This window comes from Epinephelus moara, chromosome 13 (assembly GCF_006386435.1).
Source record: "Epinephelus moara isolate mb chromosome 13, YSFRI_EMoa_1.0, whole genome shotgun sequence".
NCBI classification, from domain to species: domain Eukaryota; kingdom Metazoa; phylum Chordata; class Actinopteri; order Perciformes; family Serranidae; genus Epinephelus; species Epinephelus moara.
In genome coordinates, this window is record NC_065518.1 from 18,445,520 (window position 1) to 18,459,977 (window position 14,458).

General features: G+C 40.9%; 1 protein-coding gene across 8 annotated transcripts in view; it reads left to right on the forward strand.

The window, feature by feature from the left end:
* The window catches only part of plce1 (phospholipase C, epsilon 1), a 131,030-nt gene that overhangs the window by 82,878 nt on the left and 33,694 nt on the right, over positions 1 to 14,458 (forward strand). For 4 of the 8 annotated variants that reach the window (XM_050059935.1, XM_050059936.1, XM_050059937.1 and 1 more), the window contains 14 exons: positions 596 to 750; positions 863 to 1,030; positions 7,719 to 7,864; positions 7,967 to 8,114; positions 8,249 to 8,359; positions 8,478 to 8,587; positions 8,714 to 8,830; positions 10,750 to 10,791; positions 11,146 to 11,274; positions 11,378 to 11,514; positions 12,888 to 12,994; positions 13,186 to 13,310; positions 13,409 to 13,553; positions 14,258 to 14,422. In XM_050059935.1, the coding sequence (XP_049915892.1) occupies positions 596 to 750; positions 863 to 1,030; positions 7,719 to 7,864; positions 7,967 to 8,114; positions 8,249 to 8,359; positions 8,478 to 8,587; positions 8,714 to 8,830; positions 10,750 to 10,791; positions 11,146 to 11,274; positions 11,378 to 11,514; positions 12,888 to 12,994; positions 13,186 to 13,310; positions 13,409 to 13,553; positions 14,258 to 14,422 (1,805 nt within the window). The remainder of the gene's footprint in view (positions 1 to 595; positions 751 to 862; positions 1,031 to 7,718; positions 7,865 to 7,966; positions 8,115 to 8,248; positions 8,360 to 8,477; positions 8,588 to 8,713; positions 8,831 to 10,749; positions 10,792 to 11,145; positions 11,275 to 11,377; positions 11,515 to 12,887; positions 12,995 to 13,185; positions 13,311 to 13,408; positions 13,554 to 14,257; positions 14,423 to 14,458) is intronic. The other 4 variants (XM_050059939.1, XM_050059940.1, XM_050059941.1 and 1 more) reach the window with 1 other exon arrangement.

Sequence of the window (14,458 nt, forward strand, 5' to 3'; positions counted from 1 at the left end):
GTTAGTTTATGTGGCATTCATCCCGACAGTGTACAGTTGTCTACCTGGCAGCTCCAGCACCAGTGTCCATTAGTCCTTTGTTAGCAGAGATGAGGACAGGTTTGCATATGTGTGTGTGTAAACAGACAGACTAATGGACCTAACTGAAATCCAAACACAGGAACTGGTGGGTGATCAATGCTGTTTACGTGTAGAGGGTGAAGTGTGCAGGCTTCTCTTGGCTGGTCCAAGGGTAGAGAGTATGTGGTATGCAGGGACTGATGGATTGGGGAGGCTCGAAACACTCAGGTTAATCCTGAAAAAAGAGATGCACATTTCATTGAGGCTTAAAACTTTTATGGGGAAGGGGAAACATGCGAGTAGATAATATTTCACTTTTAATCCCCGCTTTTCTTCCATTTCTTGTATGAGCTGCAGTGGCCTCTGTTTTCCTCCGCGCTTAATACTACTGAAGGCCTTTTGTCCATTAACCCTCCTCTCTCTTCATCTCTCACTGTTTTCTCAAGTTTGTTTTTGATATGGCATGTAAAAAAACTATGATCACTTATCTCTCTTTTCTTCTGTCTTTCTTGCTCCTCTCTATCTGTCCATCCAGAGCGTCAGCTGGCCAACAGTATGACCAGCGCAGGCTCTCTTCCTCCCAGTGTCAGTGGGATCAGTAAGGAGCTGGCTGAGGTGCGCCACCTTGTTCAGTTCCCCGAGGAGATCGCCTGTATCCTCACTGAACAGGAGCAGCAGCTTTACCAGCGGGTGAGAGGTCACGCACACAAGTGGAGAAAATAAGAACCATCACAAGAGTAAAGGTAGACTTTCTTCCGAAACTGGCAGTAATTATAATTCACTCGTCTGTTCCTTCCTGCAGGTCTTTCCCTTGGACTACCTCTCTTTCCTCACTCGAGACCTCGGCAGTCCCGAGTGTCAAACCAAACGACATCTGAACCTCAAGGCCTCTCTTTCAGTGCCTGCCATGCCTACCCAGAGTGCTCAGCGAAGTAACGCTGTGGAGGATCTGGTGGCGCGCTTCAATGAGGTGAGGAGTCTGCTTATGTAAAATGTGTGTGTGTTCACTGTTTCAGCTCTACTTCAATCCTAACATGCTCATGTTTTAACCTTTTTGTGTGCGACCTCTAAGGGTTTAAAAGGTTGTGATGCAATCTTGCACTATCAGCTTATATCTGACCAGCTCAGTTTTTAGTACAGGATTTAAGCTTGGATGACTTGAGATCACTATGTGGAGTACTTTAATGGTGTGACTCCTGAACAGCTTTTGAAGCAGACCCTTATAGAGATGTTATCCATGTTGACAGAAAGCACTTCGTAACTATTGTGAAAATATAGAAAGAAAACAGTGCTCCAGTGAACTCTGGTGACCTCCACTTAATAACGACATCACCAGAGACAGTGAAAAGGCTTACATTGCGATTTGACATGAATGTGACAGGCTGAAAAGCAGAGCAGACCATAATTTTGTTTTCCTTGAGCTGGGTTTGCGTTGCGGTATATGCCGTGTAAATCAAAACAGCTTATCAGCTCATGACTGATGCACACACTGTGTATACACAAGTACACACACACACACACACACACGCTCACAGCGGTGTAAGTTGGCTGACTCTCCCGGGCTTTGTGTCTTTCATAGTGAGTGACTTTTAGAGTAAACAATCACAACACTGAAGTGCTGAGACAGAGAAAAGTTAGAGAGGGAGAGATTGATTGGAAACGGTGATGTCATCTTTAAGTTACATGCCTCTCACATCAGCTGGTTTTCATTTAAGTCAGCGAGAAGAGAGACACACACACAAAATCAAATGTGCATTGCAGCCATATATGGGCACAATGGAACAAGAGTCAAATGACAACAGTGATTCTACACCGATGAAGCTGCTTCAAATCCTGACACAATCAGAAGAAGATGAGATGCAGTCAGAGGCTTTTGTCTTATCTTTGAGTGTATGTCAGTGTCCGTATCCTCAGTGATTGTGGGCAGTGTTGTGTTAAATGTTTATGTTAGAGATATGTTGAAGGATCTTAATGAATATTTCTTTACAAGTCACATTACAAGGAGCTGGTTTCTGTTTTTATTCTTTAACAACTCACAACTATTCATGGGTGTTTCAGTAGCTCATCGCATGGAGCATGTGCCAGGTGGGGCTACCCTTTTATGGGGCATACCTGTACTAAACTATTGAAATAATAACTATTGGCAGTTTCACATATTTGTACATCATGTTTGTGTCTGAGGTGGACGGTATGTCAGAGTCTCTTGTTCGAAATGTTACAAAACCAACCATCACGGCTCACCAGGATGTCCGTATACTTGTAATACTAATACAGCTAACTGGCCAATATGTTTTAATAGTACGTAACTGTTAGCTAACTAGTTCACTACATTATTTGGACAGGAACTGCACAGTGCTGTAGCTAACATGATTGTGCAAGGATTCATGGGTAGCAGCCGATCATCAGTGTTGTGAACCGTAAATTAAAGGTATATAGGTTGACTTATCTTTGCTATTAATGTGTTGGATTCATCTTAATGTGTATTTTCAGACATAATTTTTAGATTATTATAACTTAAATGACCAAACACAGACCCCTTGTTGAGGACCCAGGGATTAGTAGATTAATAGATGAATTGATCACCAAAAAAATTAATTATTTCAGTTTCTTTGCACATATACATGTATATTATACATGTATATAAAAAGACTTAAGGTTAGAAGCCAAAGGTGCCTTATGAATACACGTCCCCTATTGAATATAAATAGTCAAACTTAAAAAAAAAAAAAAAAAAAAAAAAAGGAGACAGATAAAAAAAAATGAAGATCGGATAATTCATCAAAGTTTGAAACATTTTTTTAATAGATTTTATTTCTCAGTTTTTAATACTAACAATACAAAAACACAGGCATAAGAAATACAGATTACATGCCAGTTCATAATATGTCCACAGGAAGGTTGAGAGTTTCAAAAAAATTTTTTATTACAAAGCAGTAAAATAAAATTGATAGAAATGTAAAAAAGTTTAGTGTTTAAAAGTTGAAATACATTGCAATGAAATCCACAAAGCCTCTGCCAACAAGAGTCCGTGAATTTAACATGATTGATTGCAGTAAGAGAAGTAGGTTGTTCCAAAAACCAACTATTATGAAAATCAGTTAATTTTAGCAACTTCTTAAACAAAAAATGTCAAAGTGTATTTCAGTTTCTAATATTTTCTTTTGAATAGTCTTCTGTGTTTGTAAACTGAAAATCTTTGGGTTTCTGCCTGTTGGTTTCAACAAAACAAGACATTTAATTGAAACAACTTCGGTCGTTGGTGTATTTTTTACTGGGTTTTGATCTCAAAAAGAAAATTCCAAGTATGGATATTTCCAAAGCTTTGTTCCAAAAAGAGATATTCTCTACAAGGGACTGGACTGGATCCACAGTTTTGGAGATATTACATTATGAGCTTCGGAGTCTGGTGTCTTTCCTCACACTTGACAGACGACATTTTGTAAATTTAAATCAAAATTTCCCAAAAGTTACTCCTGGTTTTGGCTGCGTTCGTTTTCAAGCTATGTAAGGGAGTGAGAGATCACGCCGTTAAAAAGGAAGGGTGAGAAGTTTGGGCCTCTTTGTGTCTGTCCGGAGTGGTTAGCTCTGACAGGACAAGCATGTTCTTGTGCGTTGACTTTGTCATAGCTCTCTGTCAACCTTGGTTATGTAATTCATGTATCAAGGACAAACTGACCCTCATAGTTCAACTAATAACACAGCCACAGATGGAGACAGACAGACGGACAGACAGATGGACTCATACACAAACATCAAAAGGGGGATCAGCTTGTACCTAGCTCCGGTTCTGTTTGTGCGTGTGTGTGTGTGTGTGTGTGTGTGTGTGTGTGTGTGTGTGTGTGTGTGTGTGTGTTTGAAGATTTGTCAAGCTGCTATTGATCATACCTCTGTTATGCATGTAAGGTAGGCTGTTGTTTCAGGAAGCGTTTTGCACGTCTCACTGTACTCCTATCTGTTCTTGTCTCTTGTTTGTTCTTTTCTGCTCCTCTGTTCCTTTACACGCTCTCACTCTCTCTGTCTTTTTCTGTGTATACATAGCATCTCTCTTCATATCCTGTCTATTATCTCTATTACACAACACCGAGTACACACTTAGGCTATCTGGAATATCAGAAGAGATGCCAACTCCGTAAAATGCCTTGATCCATGGCGGATCAAAAAGCCACTTTGCAGCTGGCCAGAATGGTTAAGATGGTGACTGTAATTCAACCCAGATGCTGACATCGCTATGTCATAACGCTAGAGGTGACTGATAGCAGATTTTCACGCAAGGCGAGCACATCCTCGCATGCACAGAGCAGGGGAGGAACAGATAAGACACTGTAAGGCAGCAGGGTTGTTTGTCAGTTAGCCACATACAGTAGATTCTAGTATAACTGAAGCATAAAAGAGAGACACATAGTTAAAGTCTCTCTTCAGACACATTCTAAAGTACACAAAAAGTACTCTGATATAATCAATATTTTGTTCATCATGGATTTCCCCACATAAAAAATCAACAACAGCTCCTCCTTACTCATTAAGACATTCTGGATCTGGCCTCCGTCCACACACTACAGCTGCTTGTGCTAAGTTTCACTTTGCACTATTAGCGCTAATTTGACTGTTGAAGAAGCAGTTAGCGTCTAGATGGCTATTGTTAGTGTTAGAGGAAACATTGGAGAGATTCAGCTAAACATGTTTGAGCCTCAGTCAGACCCAGACTCAGATGAGAAGTCTGTTGAACACCAAAATCTGCAACTGGCAGACATATTAGAATGATAAGTTAAGTTAGCATCTTTTTTTTTTGTTTATGTTGTTTGTCGGCTTGTTAGCTTGCAGGCTAACTGGCACTAGCTGACACAGCGTTAATGGTTGTGGAAGAAATAATGATATTTGCTACAATGGGATTTTTGGTAGATATAGTGGAAGGAAGCTCCAGGGTCCTGTTTCCATCCAAAAACTGCACACTGTACCATGCTGTCAAAACTTTCACTATGCTAATGCTAACTCTGCTCTCTGTACTCACAAGTCCGATCTGTGCTGGAGGTTTCAGGTTTGTTTGCCTGTGTTGCGTCGAAGTCGACATGTGTTTCCTGTTAGACCTGTTGTATGAGTGACGTACTTAATCTAGCTAGCCTGTTTGAATGTCAGATTTTGTGGAAATGTTCGGACATTGGGCGACACCGTGATGCTGTTGTTAGCATTGTCGCGTCACAGCAAGAGGGTTCCTGGTTTGAACCCAGGGTGTGGGAGCACTTCTGTGCGGAGTTTGCATGCTCTCCCTGTGTCAGCGTGGGTTTTCTCCTGGTACTCCAGCTTCCTCCCACAGTCCAAAGACATGCAGGTTAATTGGTGACTCTAAATTGTCCGTAGGTGTGAATGTGAGTGTGAATGGTTGTCTGTCTCTGTGTGTCATCCCTGTGATAGTCTGGCAATCTGTCCAGGGTGTACCCTGCCTCTCGCCCATTGTTGGAGCTAACCCCCCACGACCCCCAACAGGATAATAAATAATAAGGAAAATGAATTAATTAATTAATGTTCAGACATCACCCCCTTCAGCAGAGTAATGTTAAAAAACCTCTTTAGTGACAAACCTTGTACGGATACAGGTCAATATAGTCAAGGCCAGACATTTTAGGGGACATAAACATAAGAAAAACATGTTTTTCAGTGGAAGGGAACTTTCTTGATGAAGACAACAAGATCTGATAGAAAGCTCCAGAACAACAAAAATAGACCTCGTGGCGAGTTTTCTTTTCTCATCTACTGTTTTCAAGGTCAAGAGAAAACCTTGATCTCATTTCCATTTTATTTCCAATCAACTGCATAATAGTGTTGTAGGAACAAGAAGGATAAGGAATTAGTGGTCGACGAGGAAGTAGGAAATTTCGAAGTAACGTGGTGCAACTTTAACTCAAGATTTATCTTTCTGTTTCTCAGTTGGGATAGATAAAGACGTTACATCAGTGAGAAGAGTTTAGAGGAGACAGTGAACTCTCTGAGGATGGTGGATTGCAGTAACCCTCCCAACCCTCAGCCCTCCTCATGCCCGCGCTCCTATCACACAGGAATGCATAAACTGGTGTGCTTTCACTCATATTTTGATAGGGAGAAAAATGTGACACTTAACAAACCATAACACGATTATACACTGTAAGTGAGTTTTAAGAGTCTGACAAATAAAATTTAGCGGCGAAAGACTGTAGATTGTGTGTTTATGGAGTGAGTTATGTGTATGTATAAGCTCTTATCTAAGCTGCCTGTATATACTGAGTGTTGAACTGTATACTGTATGGTCTCATGCATAGGGCATGTTCATGGGTCTGCATTCTGTACATAAGTATTGGGGTTTGGTTGCATGTGTTATGTATGAATTCTGTGCGTGCTTGTGAATGAATCCACTTAAAGGTCAGAGGTGAAAAATCACATATACCAGTGTTTCATCACAACCTGAAACAAAAACTCTACGTGTGACTTCTTTATTACATGTTTTTGAGTGTGAGTGCATGTCTGTATTTAGTCCCTGTGAAGTCAGGTTGTGGTGGGCTTTACAGAGCCTTACATAACCTAGTAATAGATCTCTGGGCCAGGGGGATGTTTTTACCGCCTGCAAGGGGGTTAGGGAGTTTCTGTGTCTGTGTGTGTGTGTGTGTGCTTTTATGTGTGTGTGACTACATTCATGAGGCTTTAACACATAGAGACAGAGACACTAGAGAGCAAGAAACAGCCAGATTGAAATCTGATCTTTTCCTGCATTGTGTATGTGTATGTGTCAGTCGCAGAGAATGTGAAAGGAAGCTGACCCTGATACGTATCTGGTTCTTCCATCGTGTCTTTTGCGCGTGTTGGAGGGCAGCGAGCGCAGAGACACAGTGCAGCTGATACATATCTGATGTGTGCGTGTCAGCGTGTGGCCAACTGGCATGGTCCTGTGCATACATGACCACTTTAGACACAGCTCGTCATACCAGACTTTAAGAGAGATAACATGAGCACAAGTAAGACCACACACACAATAAAGAGGTTCAGCTGACCGTCACTTGGCTGCGGACTTTGTCTACAGTTTGCTTGGTTTTGACACACCTGATAACCGTGTTGTAATAACACACTAACACACTGACAAAACAACTGTCTTATACTAAACATGTTTTCCAAACAAATATAACATGCTAACATTATTAGCACAAGCCTATGTCATTTTACATTGTATAAATTAGCCTAGCGACGAGTAGAGATTTCCTCTGCTGGAGGCTTCATTGTCTTCACAATTTATTGTTTCGTATCTATGATATTAAAGTAAATAAAAGCTTCATTTCCACTGAGGGAGATGGTTTCATCTTACAATAATAGACGGGGGTCTACGTTGACCCGACTTGTAGTTATATTTCTGGGGAGGTGCACGTTGGGCTATGCCAAAGGGTACGGCGTAGGCTCTACGTCGACGCAGAGCATACGCCGTAGGTACAGCATCGATTCTACGCAGAAGTATAAATCCCGCGTTACAAGTTATCCTAGGCACATGAAGTTAACCCCCAGATTGTCCAATTAGAAATATCCACTAATATATATGCAGCACAGACAGATATTTTATCACTAGAGAGGGCTCATTTTTTTCATTGGTGATAAAACTCGTGTTCAAGCTGTTAGTAATGTGATGTCAAACTCTTTATCACCAGGTGAGTTCGTGGGTGACGTGGTTGGTCCTGACAGCAGGGTCCATGGAGGAGAAGAGAGAAGTTTTCTCCTACCTGGTCCATGTCGCTAAATGCTGTTGGAACATGGGAAACTACAACGGTGTCATGGAGTTCCTGGCTGGACTCAGGTTTAAAGACAAGACATTAATTCAAATATGCTCATATACTGTACGCGGGGATACCTGCTCACACTTCCCCAACTGACATTTGAAGCTTTCTTTGTCCTCCAGGTCCCGCAAGGTGCTGAAGATGTGGCAGTTTATGGATCAGTCAGACATCGAGACCATGAGGAGCTTAAAGGACGCCATGGCTCAGCACGAGTCTTCCTCTGAGTACAAGAAGGTTGTGACCAGAGCGCTCAATATTCCAGGATGCAAGGTATGTTGGTATTTGATATTAGTTTATCATGTGGCACTATATGATTTCTCACTTTTCTGTCCACTGGAATAAAAAGGTTATAGTACAATAAAAGCCATAATGAGATGTGTTTCTGTTCTGTTCCTACACCGAAGGTGGTGCCATTCTGTGGGGTTTTTCTGAAGGAGCTGAGTGACGCGTTGGATGGGACAGCGAGCATCATCAGCCTCAAACCACCTGTAGATAATCCAGAGGACTCAATAGAGGTACAGTAAATTCACAAACATACACACACTCCTGATATAACTGACTCCAGCAGTAAGAATCAGACATCATGTTAGTATAATTCATCCTATTCTGCTTTTTCTGTCGTCCTCTTTCTAGTTTGTGTCCGATTACAGCGGCCAGCACAACTTCATGTCGCGGTCTGGTCCAGATGGACTACACGTCCCAGAGAAAGAAGCTACTGTCAGCAACATCCTCCAGATTATCAGGTACACTACCTCCTTGAAAACATGTTTTCAAATGTAAACTATGGAGTGTGGGTGCCACTTTTGTTTACCCAGTCTTTTGCTTTGATCTGAGATTTTCTCACAGTTTATTCTCCTCTTTCTGCTCAGATCTTGTAATCGTAGTTTGGAGGCAGAGGATCCTGATGAGACATCTACCAGTCCTTCTTCTACTGGCCCATCCCCTGCGTCCAGAAACAACTCCTTCAGGGACCGCTGCCGCAATCAGTCAGTACCTGCTTTTTCCCTCTTGTATTGCCTGGCACATAAGATTATTTGCATTTTGTTTACCCCTTCAGTGTGCAGCTCCAGGTACCACACAGCATCTCTGGAGCTCATAAAAATGAGTGACTTGCTTATGAAAACCATAGAGGGGAGGATGTTTTCTGTAACAGGGTCTTGAAATCATCCAGGTGAAGGATGATCTGTGAGGCACTCTGACTGTTGTCAAAAATCCTGTATTTGTATGTGGATAAACCAACACGTCGACTAGAGAGTCTTTATCAGGGTGTGCAATTTAAGAGCTCATGTGAGGTTCATGTGACACAGGTCATTTGATATATTGTTATAGCCCTACTAGACAACAAAAACAGCATTGACAGAAATTGCAAATGAAAATGAATAATTAAGATATTTAGTAACAAGAAAGAAGGTTCAATACCAAATAGATTGTGACAAACCTGCACATAAAGTGGCAGAACCTGAGAAATATAAGATATATATAGGAACAAAAAACAGTATGTGTGAACAGACAAACATAAAGTTCCAATATTTATAAAGTGTTAAACTCATGGTAAGTAACCAGTACTAACTAACTGATCAAGGCAGTGGTAGACCAGCAGCTTCAGTGTTCAGCAAGGTAAAAATTAATTCTTTTGTCAATGGAGTCTGGTCCCAAGGAGAGCTTTCACTTCAGTTTTAGATAGTAAGGTTTTGTGAGAATGCAAGTGTTTTTGCAAAGTACTGAGCATGTATCTAGATAAATGAGACTTGGAATATTAATTTAACATGAGGTGAGTAATTGATATACAAATGGTCAGTTGGTGGGGTGAGGTATTCCTTCAAGGCAGCCTACATTTTTGGCGAGCAGCTCCTTTAAGGCAAACTGGAGCGATTCTGTTGTCTCACACTTTGACCCTTCCGGCCAAAGGTCTGTTTCAGAATGAGGTCTTTATTTCCTGTTTGTTTGCAGACAATGACTCATAGACAAAGAAAAAAAGTGGTCTGTTAGATCCAAATTTCTATCAGAGCTATGAATATTGCCATGAATGATTGGCATGGCTTGTCTTAGCAGTTAGCCGTTTCTGAAAAGGACATAGCAGTCTCTCTTTAAATAAATATGGCAACTGCAATGTGATGATTTTCAAAAGACTAAAAGTTGGATTTAATGCCAAAATATGCTTCTTGAAAAACCCAGTGTTCACAGTATATTAAGGGTGTACATGGACATTTTGCATTCAAAGCAAAACCACATTCACAGCAACATTTCTGAGGCCACATGAACCAAACATTTTACAGTAAATCCTATTGTTCCGAGTCATTCCATTTCTTCTCTCACAGCACAAATACCTTTCATAAACACCGGCACAAGATAATGGCTTTGTGAAGGAACACATCTGCAGATTGTTACTGAGATGAGGTGATGTTCACATAAACTCCCGTGTCACAGAGATAAAAGATAACAGGTTAGTTTTCCTGTCAGGACAGGAAGGAGCAGGGCTCTGGTACTTTTCAGCACACTGGTGGCAGGTGGCTAACGGCACAAGCTGGAGTTTGTTGTGAGAAAACTCATTTCATTTCGAGCGTGAGCTGTGGTGTTCGTCTTTAAGGAGACCTGGATTATCTTCTCTGTGTTTCTGGACAGTTTTGTCTGACTCTGAGTTATTAGTTCACCTTAGAGCTCAGGGTAACAACTCTTGTTTCATTTTGGCTCGGGGTACGGTGGTCATTCGTCTGCACTGGGATGCAGATAAATATTATCTTTCCTTTTCAGAGAAGTTTAAGAATTCTGTTCCTGTGTTCCTGACCTTTCCCACTGGCATCCTCGTTTTGCTGTTTTTCTCTTCACTTCTGTGCAGAAACCTCTCTGTCTCTTTATTTATCTCACACTCCCTCTCCTTTTTCTTTGTCCCCTTCTCCTAATATAGTTCCCATTCAACTAAGACACTGCCAGAATCAAACCGTGTCTTGTAAGTGGTTATAAGAGAGTTGGAAGTTGTTTAAGTGTCAGTTTGTGTAGAAGCTTGTTTAGTAATCAAGGAATGTGCGATGAAAAATGCATGATGCTTTTTGTGTTCGTTCAACCGATGCACTACAGTACAGAGGACAATTGTGTCTCTTACTGTAGATGCAGGTCAGTTTTGTCGTTGTCGTTGTTTACCTCATCTGCTGCAGTAGTTGGAGTTAATTCTAGAAACTGATTTACAGATTCGTTTGGAAATCAGTAAACTAAAAATTTTTAATTCCGATATTAAACTTATATATAGATATTTTAAACTCTTTTCCCATTCTGCATATCTGCCCTTGGAACTACGCATCTTCAGATTCATGGTGGGGGATTTGTCGGATTCCGAGGGCGACTTGTCGTCTGAGCCGGTGGTGAAAGAGGTGGAGTTTCAGGGGACTGAGGAGACGCACAGAGCTTTCAGCCATGGCACTGAGCTCATTCCCTGGTATGAGACACACATTTACACACACACACACACACACACACACACACACACTCACAGATAACTCAACAGACACTCAACACATTTTGTACTTTTCTTTTCCTAGGTACGTGTTGTCGCTACAACCAGATGTACACCAGTTTTTGCTGCAGGGAGCTACAGTCATCCACTACGACCAGGACAGCCACCTCACTGCTCGCTGTCTGCTGCGACTACAGCCTGACAACACAACGCTCACCTGGGGTAAACTATCACAGAGTGTCCTTATAAGAAAGCAGTATGATCTAGCAGACATGAGTTATCACTGGTCATTAAGTTTGCCATACTGATTCATGTAATAATATATGTTAGTTTACTGCGTTACAGTATTCCGTTGTTCATCTTGTTTTTATTTTCCTTCAGTTACAGAAAAAGATATCCAACAATATTCGTTTGCTTCATGGGTGTACAGGTTACAGTATTCAGAAAATGTAAACCCAGCTGAGTACGATTTTGTATGAAGGGTCTTGTAATAAGCGTTAATTAATAGGTAATAATGCCTTTATTAAGGCCTTATAAGATGCTAATTAACATTATGTGTTAATAAGACTCTATAAGTGGCAATAATAGCATAATAAACATGTTTACTTTTGATTATAAGATGTTTATAAACATGTATAAGAAACTTGTCAACAATTTAAAACTACTTAAAGGTAAGCAATGCAGGATTTTCCTACGAACAATGTATAGACTCATACGCAAGTAATCCCTCCTAATCATTACTTAAGAGCCACTAGAAGTGTGAGGCAGTGTGTTTTCTTGCTTCCTGTATTTTCTTATGTCATTTATGGCCGTGTACCCCCATGGTGATCAGTTGAGGCTTTATTAAAAGGTAGCGACCAGGTGCCAGACCATAAGCAGCAGGCGTCCAAGAGCCACAGCACTGAAAAAACACACATTTAGTGAGGTGAAACGCCAAACAAGAGTAAATCTGGGGTTGCATTTTACTTTCACTTTCTCTGGTGAGCCTGTTTATTAACAGTAACCACCAGCCCTGCATAGTATACCTTTCAGAACGTTAATCAAAGCCTTATTAGTTGGTAATAATACTTTATGATAGCATTATTTATTGAGTCCTTGTTAAAGCTTTTTAGGTTGTTTTATTAAGATTAATACAGACTGCATTATGCAACTTACAAACTTGTTGTCTGGGGTTTATATAACTAACACTCTTGGTGTATTTTCATAATATATATGATTTCCAGCAGTGAGTTTACCATAGTGCTTTCTAAAGGATTATTTAGACGAAGTGTGTGCTCAGGTGAATGTGTTAAAAAGGACTTGAATGAACAGCTTTGTCATCAGTACAGTTTAAGACGAGTGTGTTTATACCTCAGAGAGACAAACCCCGTTTCCTCTCTCATTATTACTGTTTAAACAAAAGGAAAACAGGCATCCATCATATATAAAGGCGTATTTCCTGTGTCGTTATTATGTTAAACAAAACTTAAACATGTTAATGGATGGTAGGTAAGCACCATGTATTTTGTAACACATAAGCTGGTTGTAAATGTTGCGCAAATTCCTATGGCTTTACTACATTTCAAACATATCGTAAATGTGTTGATTCATGGCAGGTAAGCCTCAGAGCGGAGGGGCTTCCCCCACAGAGCAACCACTGGGATTAGGACAGACTGTGGTGGCAGGACTAGCAGAGGGCCTTCTGGACCTGGGAGTGGTGAAGGTTTGTTAGAAAGCTTTATTTATCATTTATTTGCACTGTGTAAATCTGCATCTTTAATGTCATTTACTGCTGGAAGGCTGTTGATTTATCTTGTACGATTAGTTGTCAGTTTTGTGTTTGAGCAGCATTTGATAGTTGTGAGTAAGACTTCGCTCTTCACACTTCAAAACTGTGTTTATTTGAATCTCCAGGCGGTGTTCCTGGGTCATCAGGGAGTGGACGTCCACGCTGTGTGTTTGCAGAACAAGCTGAGCCAGCTGACAGTGGAGGAGAACGGTCTCAGTCTCCTCTATGGCCTCAGCACCACTGACAACAGGTTAACACTCCACTTTGAAATCCACTACTGCATTGGTACACTGAAACATGGCTAAAAAATCTTGCTTCTGGTTACTAAATATTTTAACTCATCTCTAGACTCCTGCACTTTGTGGCCCCGAACCACACGGCACGGATGCTCCATAAGGGCCTGTCTGAGTTGGTGAATGCAACCAGAAAATTAAAGAAGTTCCCTGACCAGAGGTTGCAGTGGCTGAGGAAGCAGTATGTCAGCTTGTATCAGGTAAACTCTGACCTGGATGATGTTTCCTTGACTGTTCTTATACACCTTTACTTCCATAAGTGTCTGAAGTAAAAATGCATGGATTTAAAGTGGCCAACAAAGGTGATACAGGATTTAGTGAAAGCAAAGAGTTGTAATTGGTGTATTTTGAAATTTGCATTGCCATGCAGTGGCCACCGAAAGGAAAGCTTTTCAGCTTTACTGTTTTTCTCTTTTTCTTAATTGGACTTTCTGTCTAATAACGCCAACTTTTAAACGTCCCAAAACATTTAAAAGGTGCCTCTAAATTCCAGAGAGCCTGGGAAAAGTGTCGTGTGATCTGAAATAGTGTCAGTAGTGTGTCATTTTGAACAAATTTCACTTTCTATATGTTTGTAGCACTGAGATATGATGGAAACTCTTTTATGACATCCCTTTTAAGTTATTTCTAACATCCTCTTTCTGATTTTTTTTATCTGTTGACGTTTTTTTCTTTACTTTGTTTTTTTTATCATGTTTGCACCCTTCATCACTTATTTTACCTGTATTGAGACAGATCCTAACTGATCTGCCTCGACTGAGAAGCACTTTGAGTCAACTCCTGTTGTTTTTAAATGTTCTATATAAATAAAACTGACTTGACTTGAGTCACCCCCATTTAACCCCTGTGTTCGCCTACTTCCTGTCCGTCTAATCCTCTGCTTCTGTATGTTCGTCTCTGTTAGGAGGATGGCAGGTACGAAGGCCCCACACTAGCTCATGCCATTGAGCTGTTTGGTGGGCGGAGGTGGAACATGGGCACAGGTGGAGTGGAGAAACCTGCCGCCCAGAAAAACAGCCCTCTGAGCATCAACGATAAGACCAAGAAGAAGAAGAAGGTCCTCGTCAGGGTCAGTACAAAAGAAACTTAACTGTGCCCATCACTC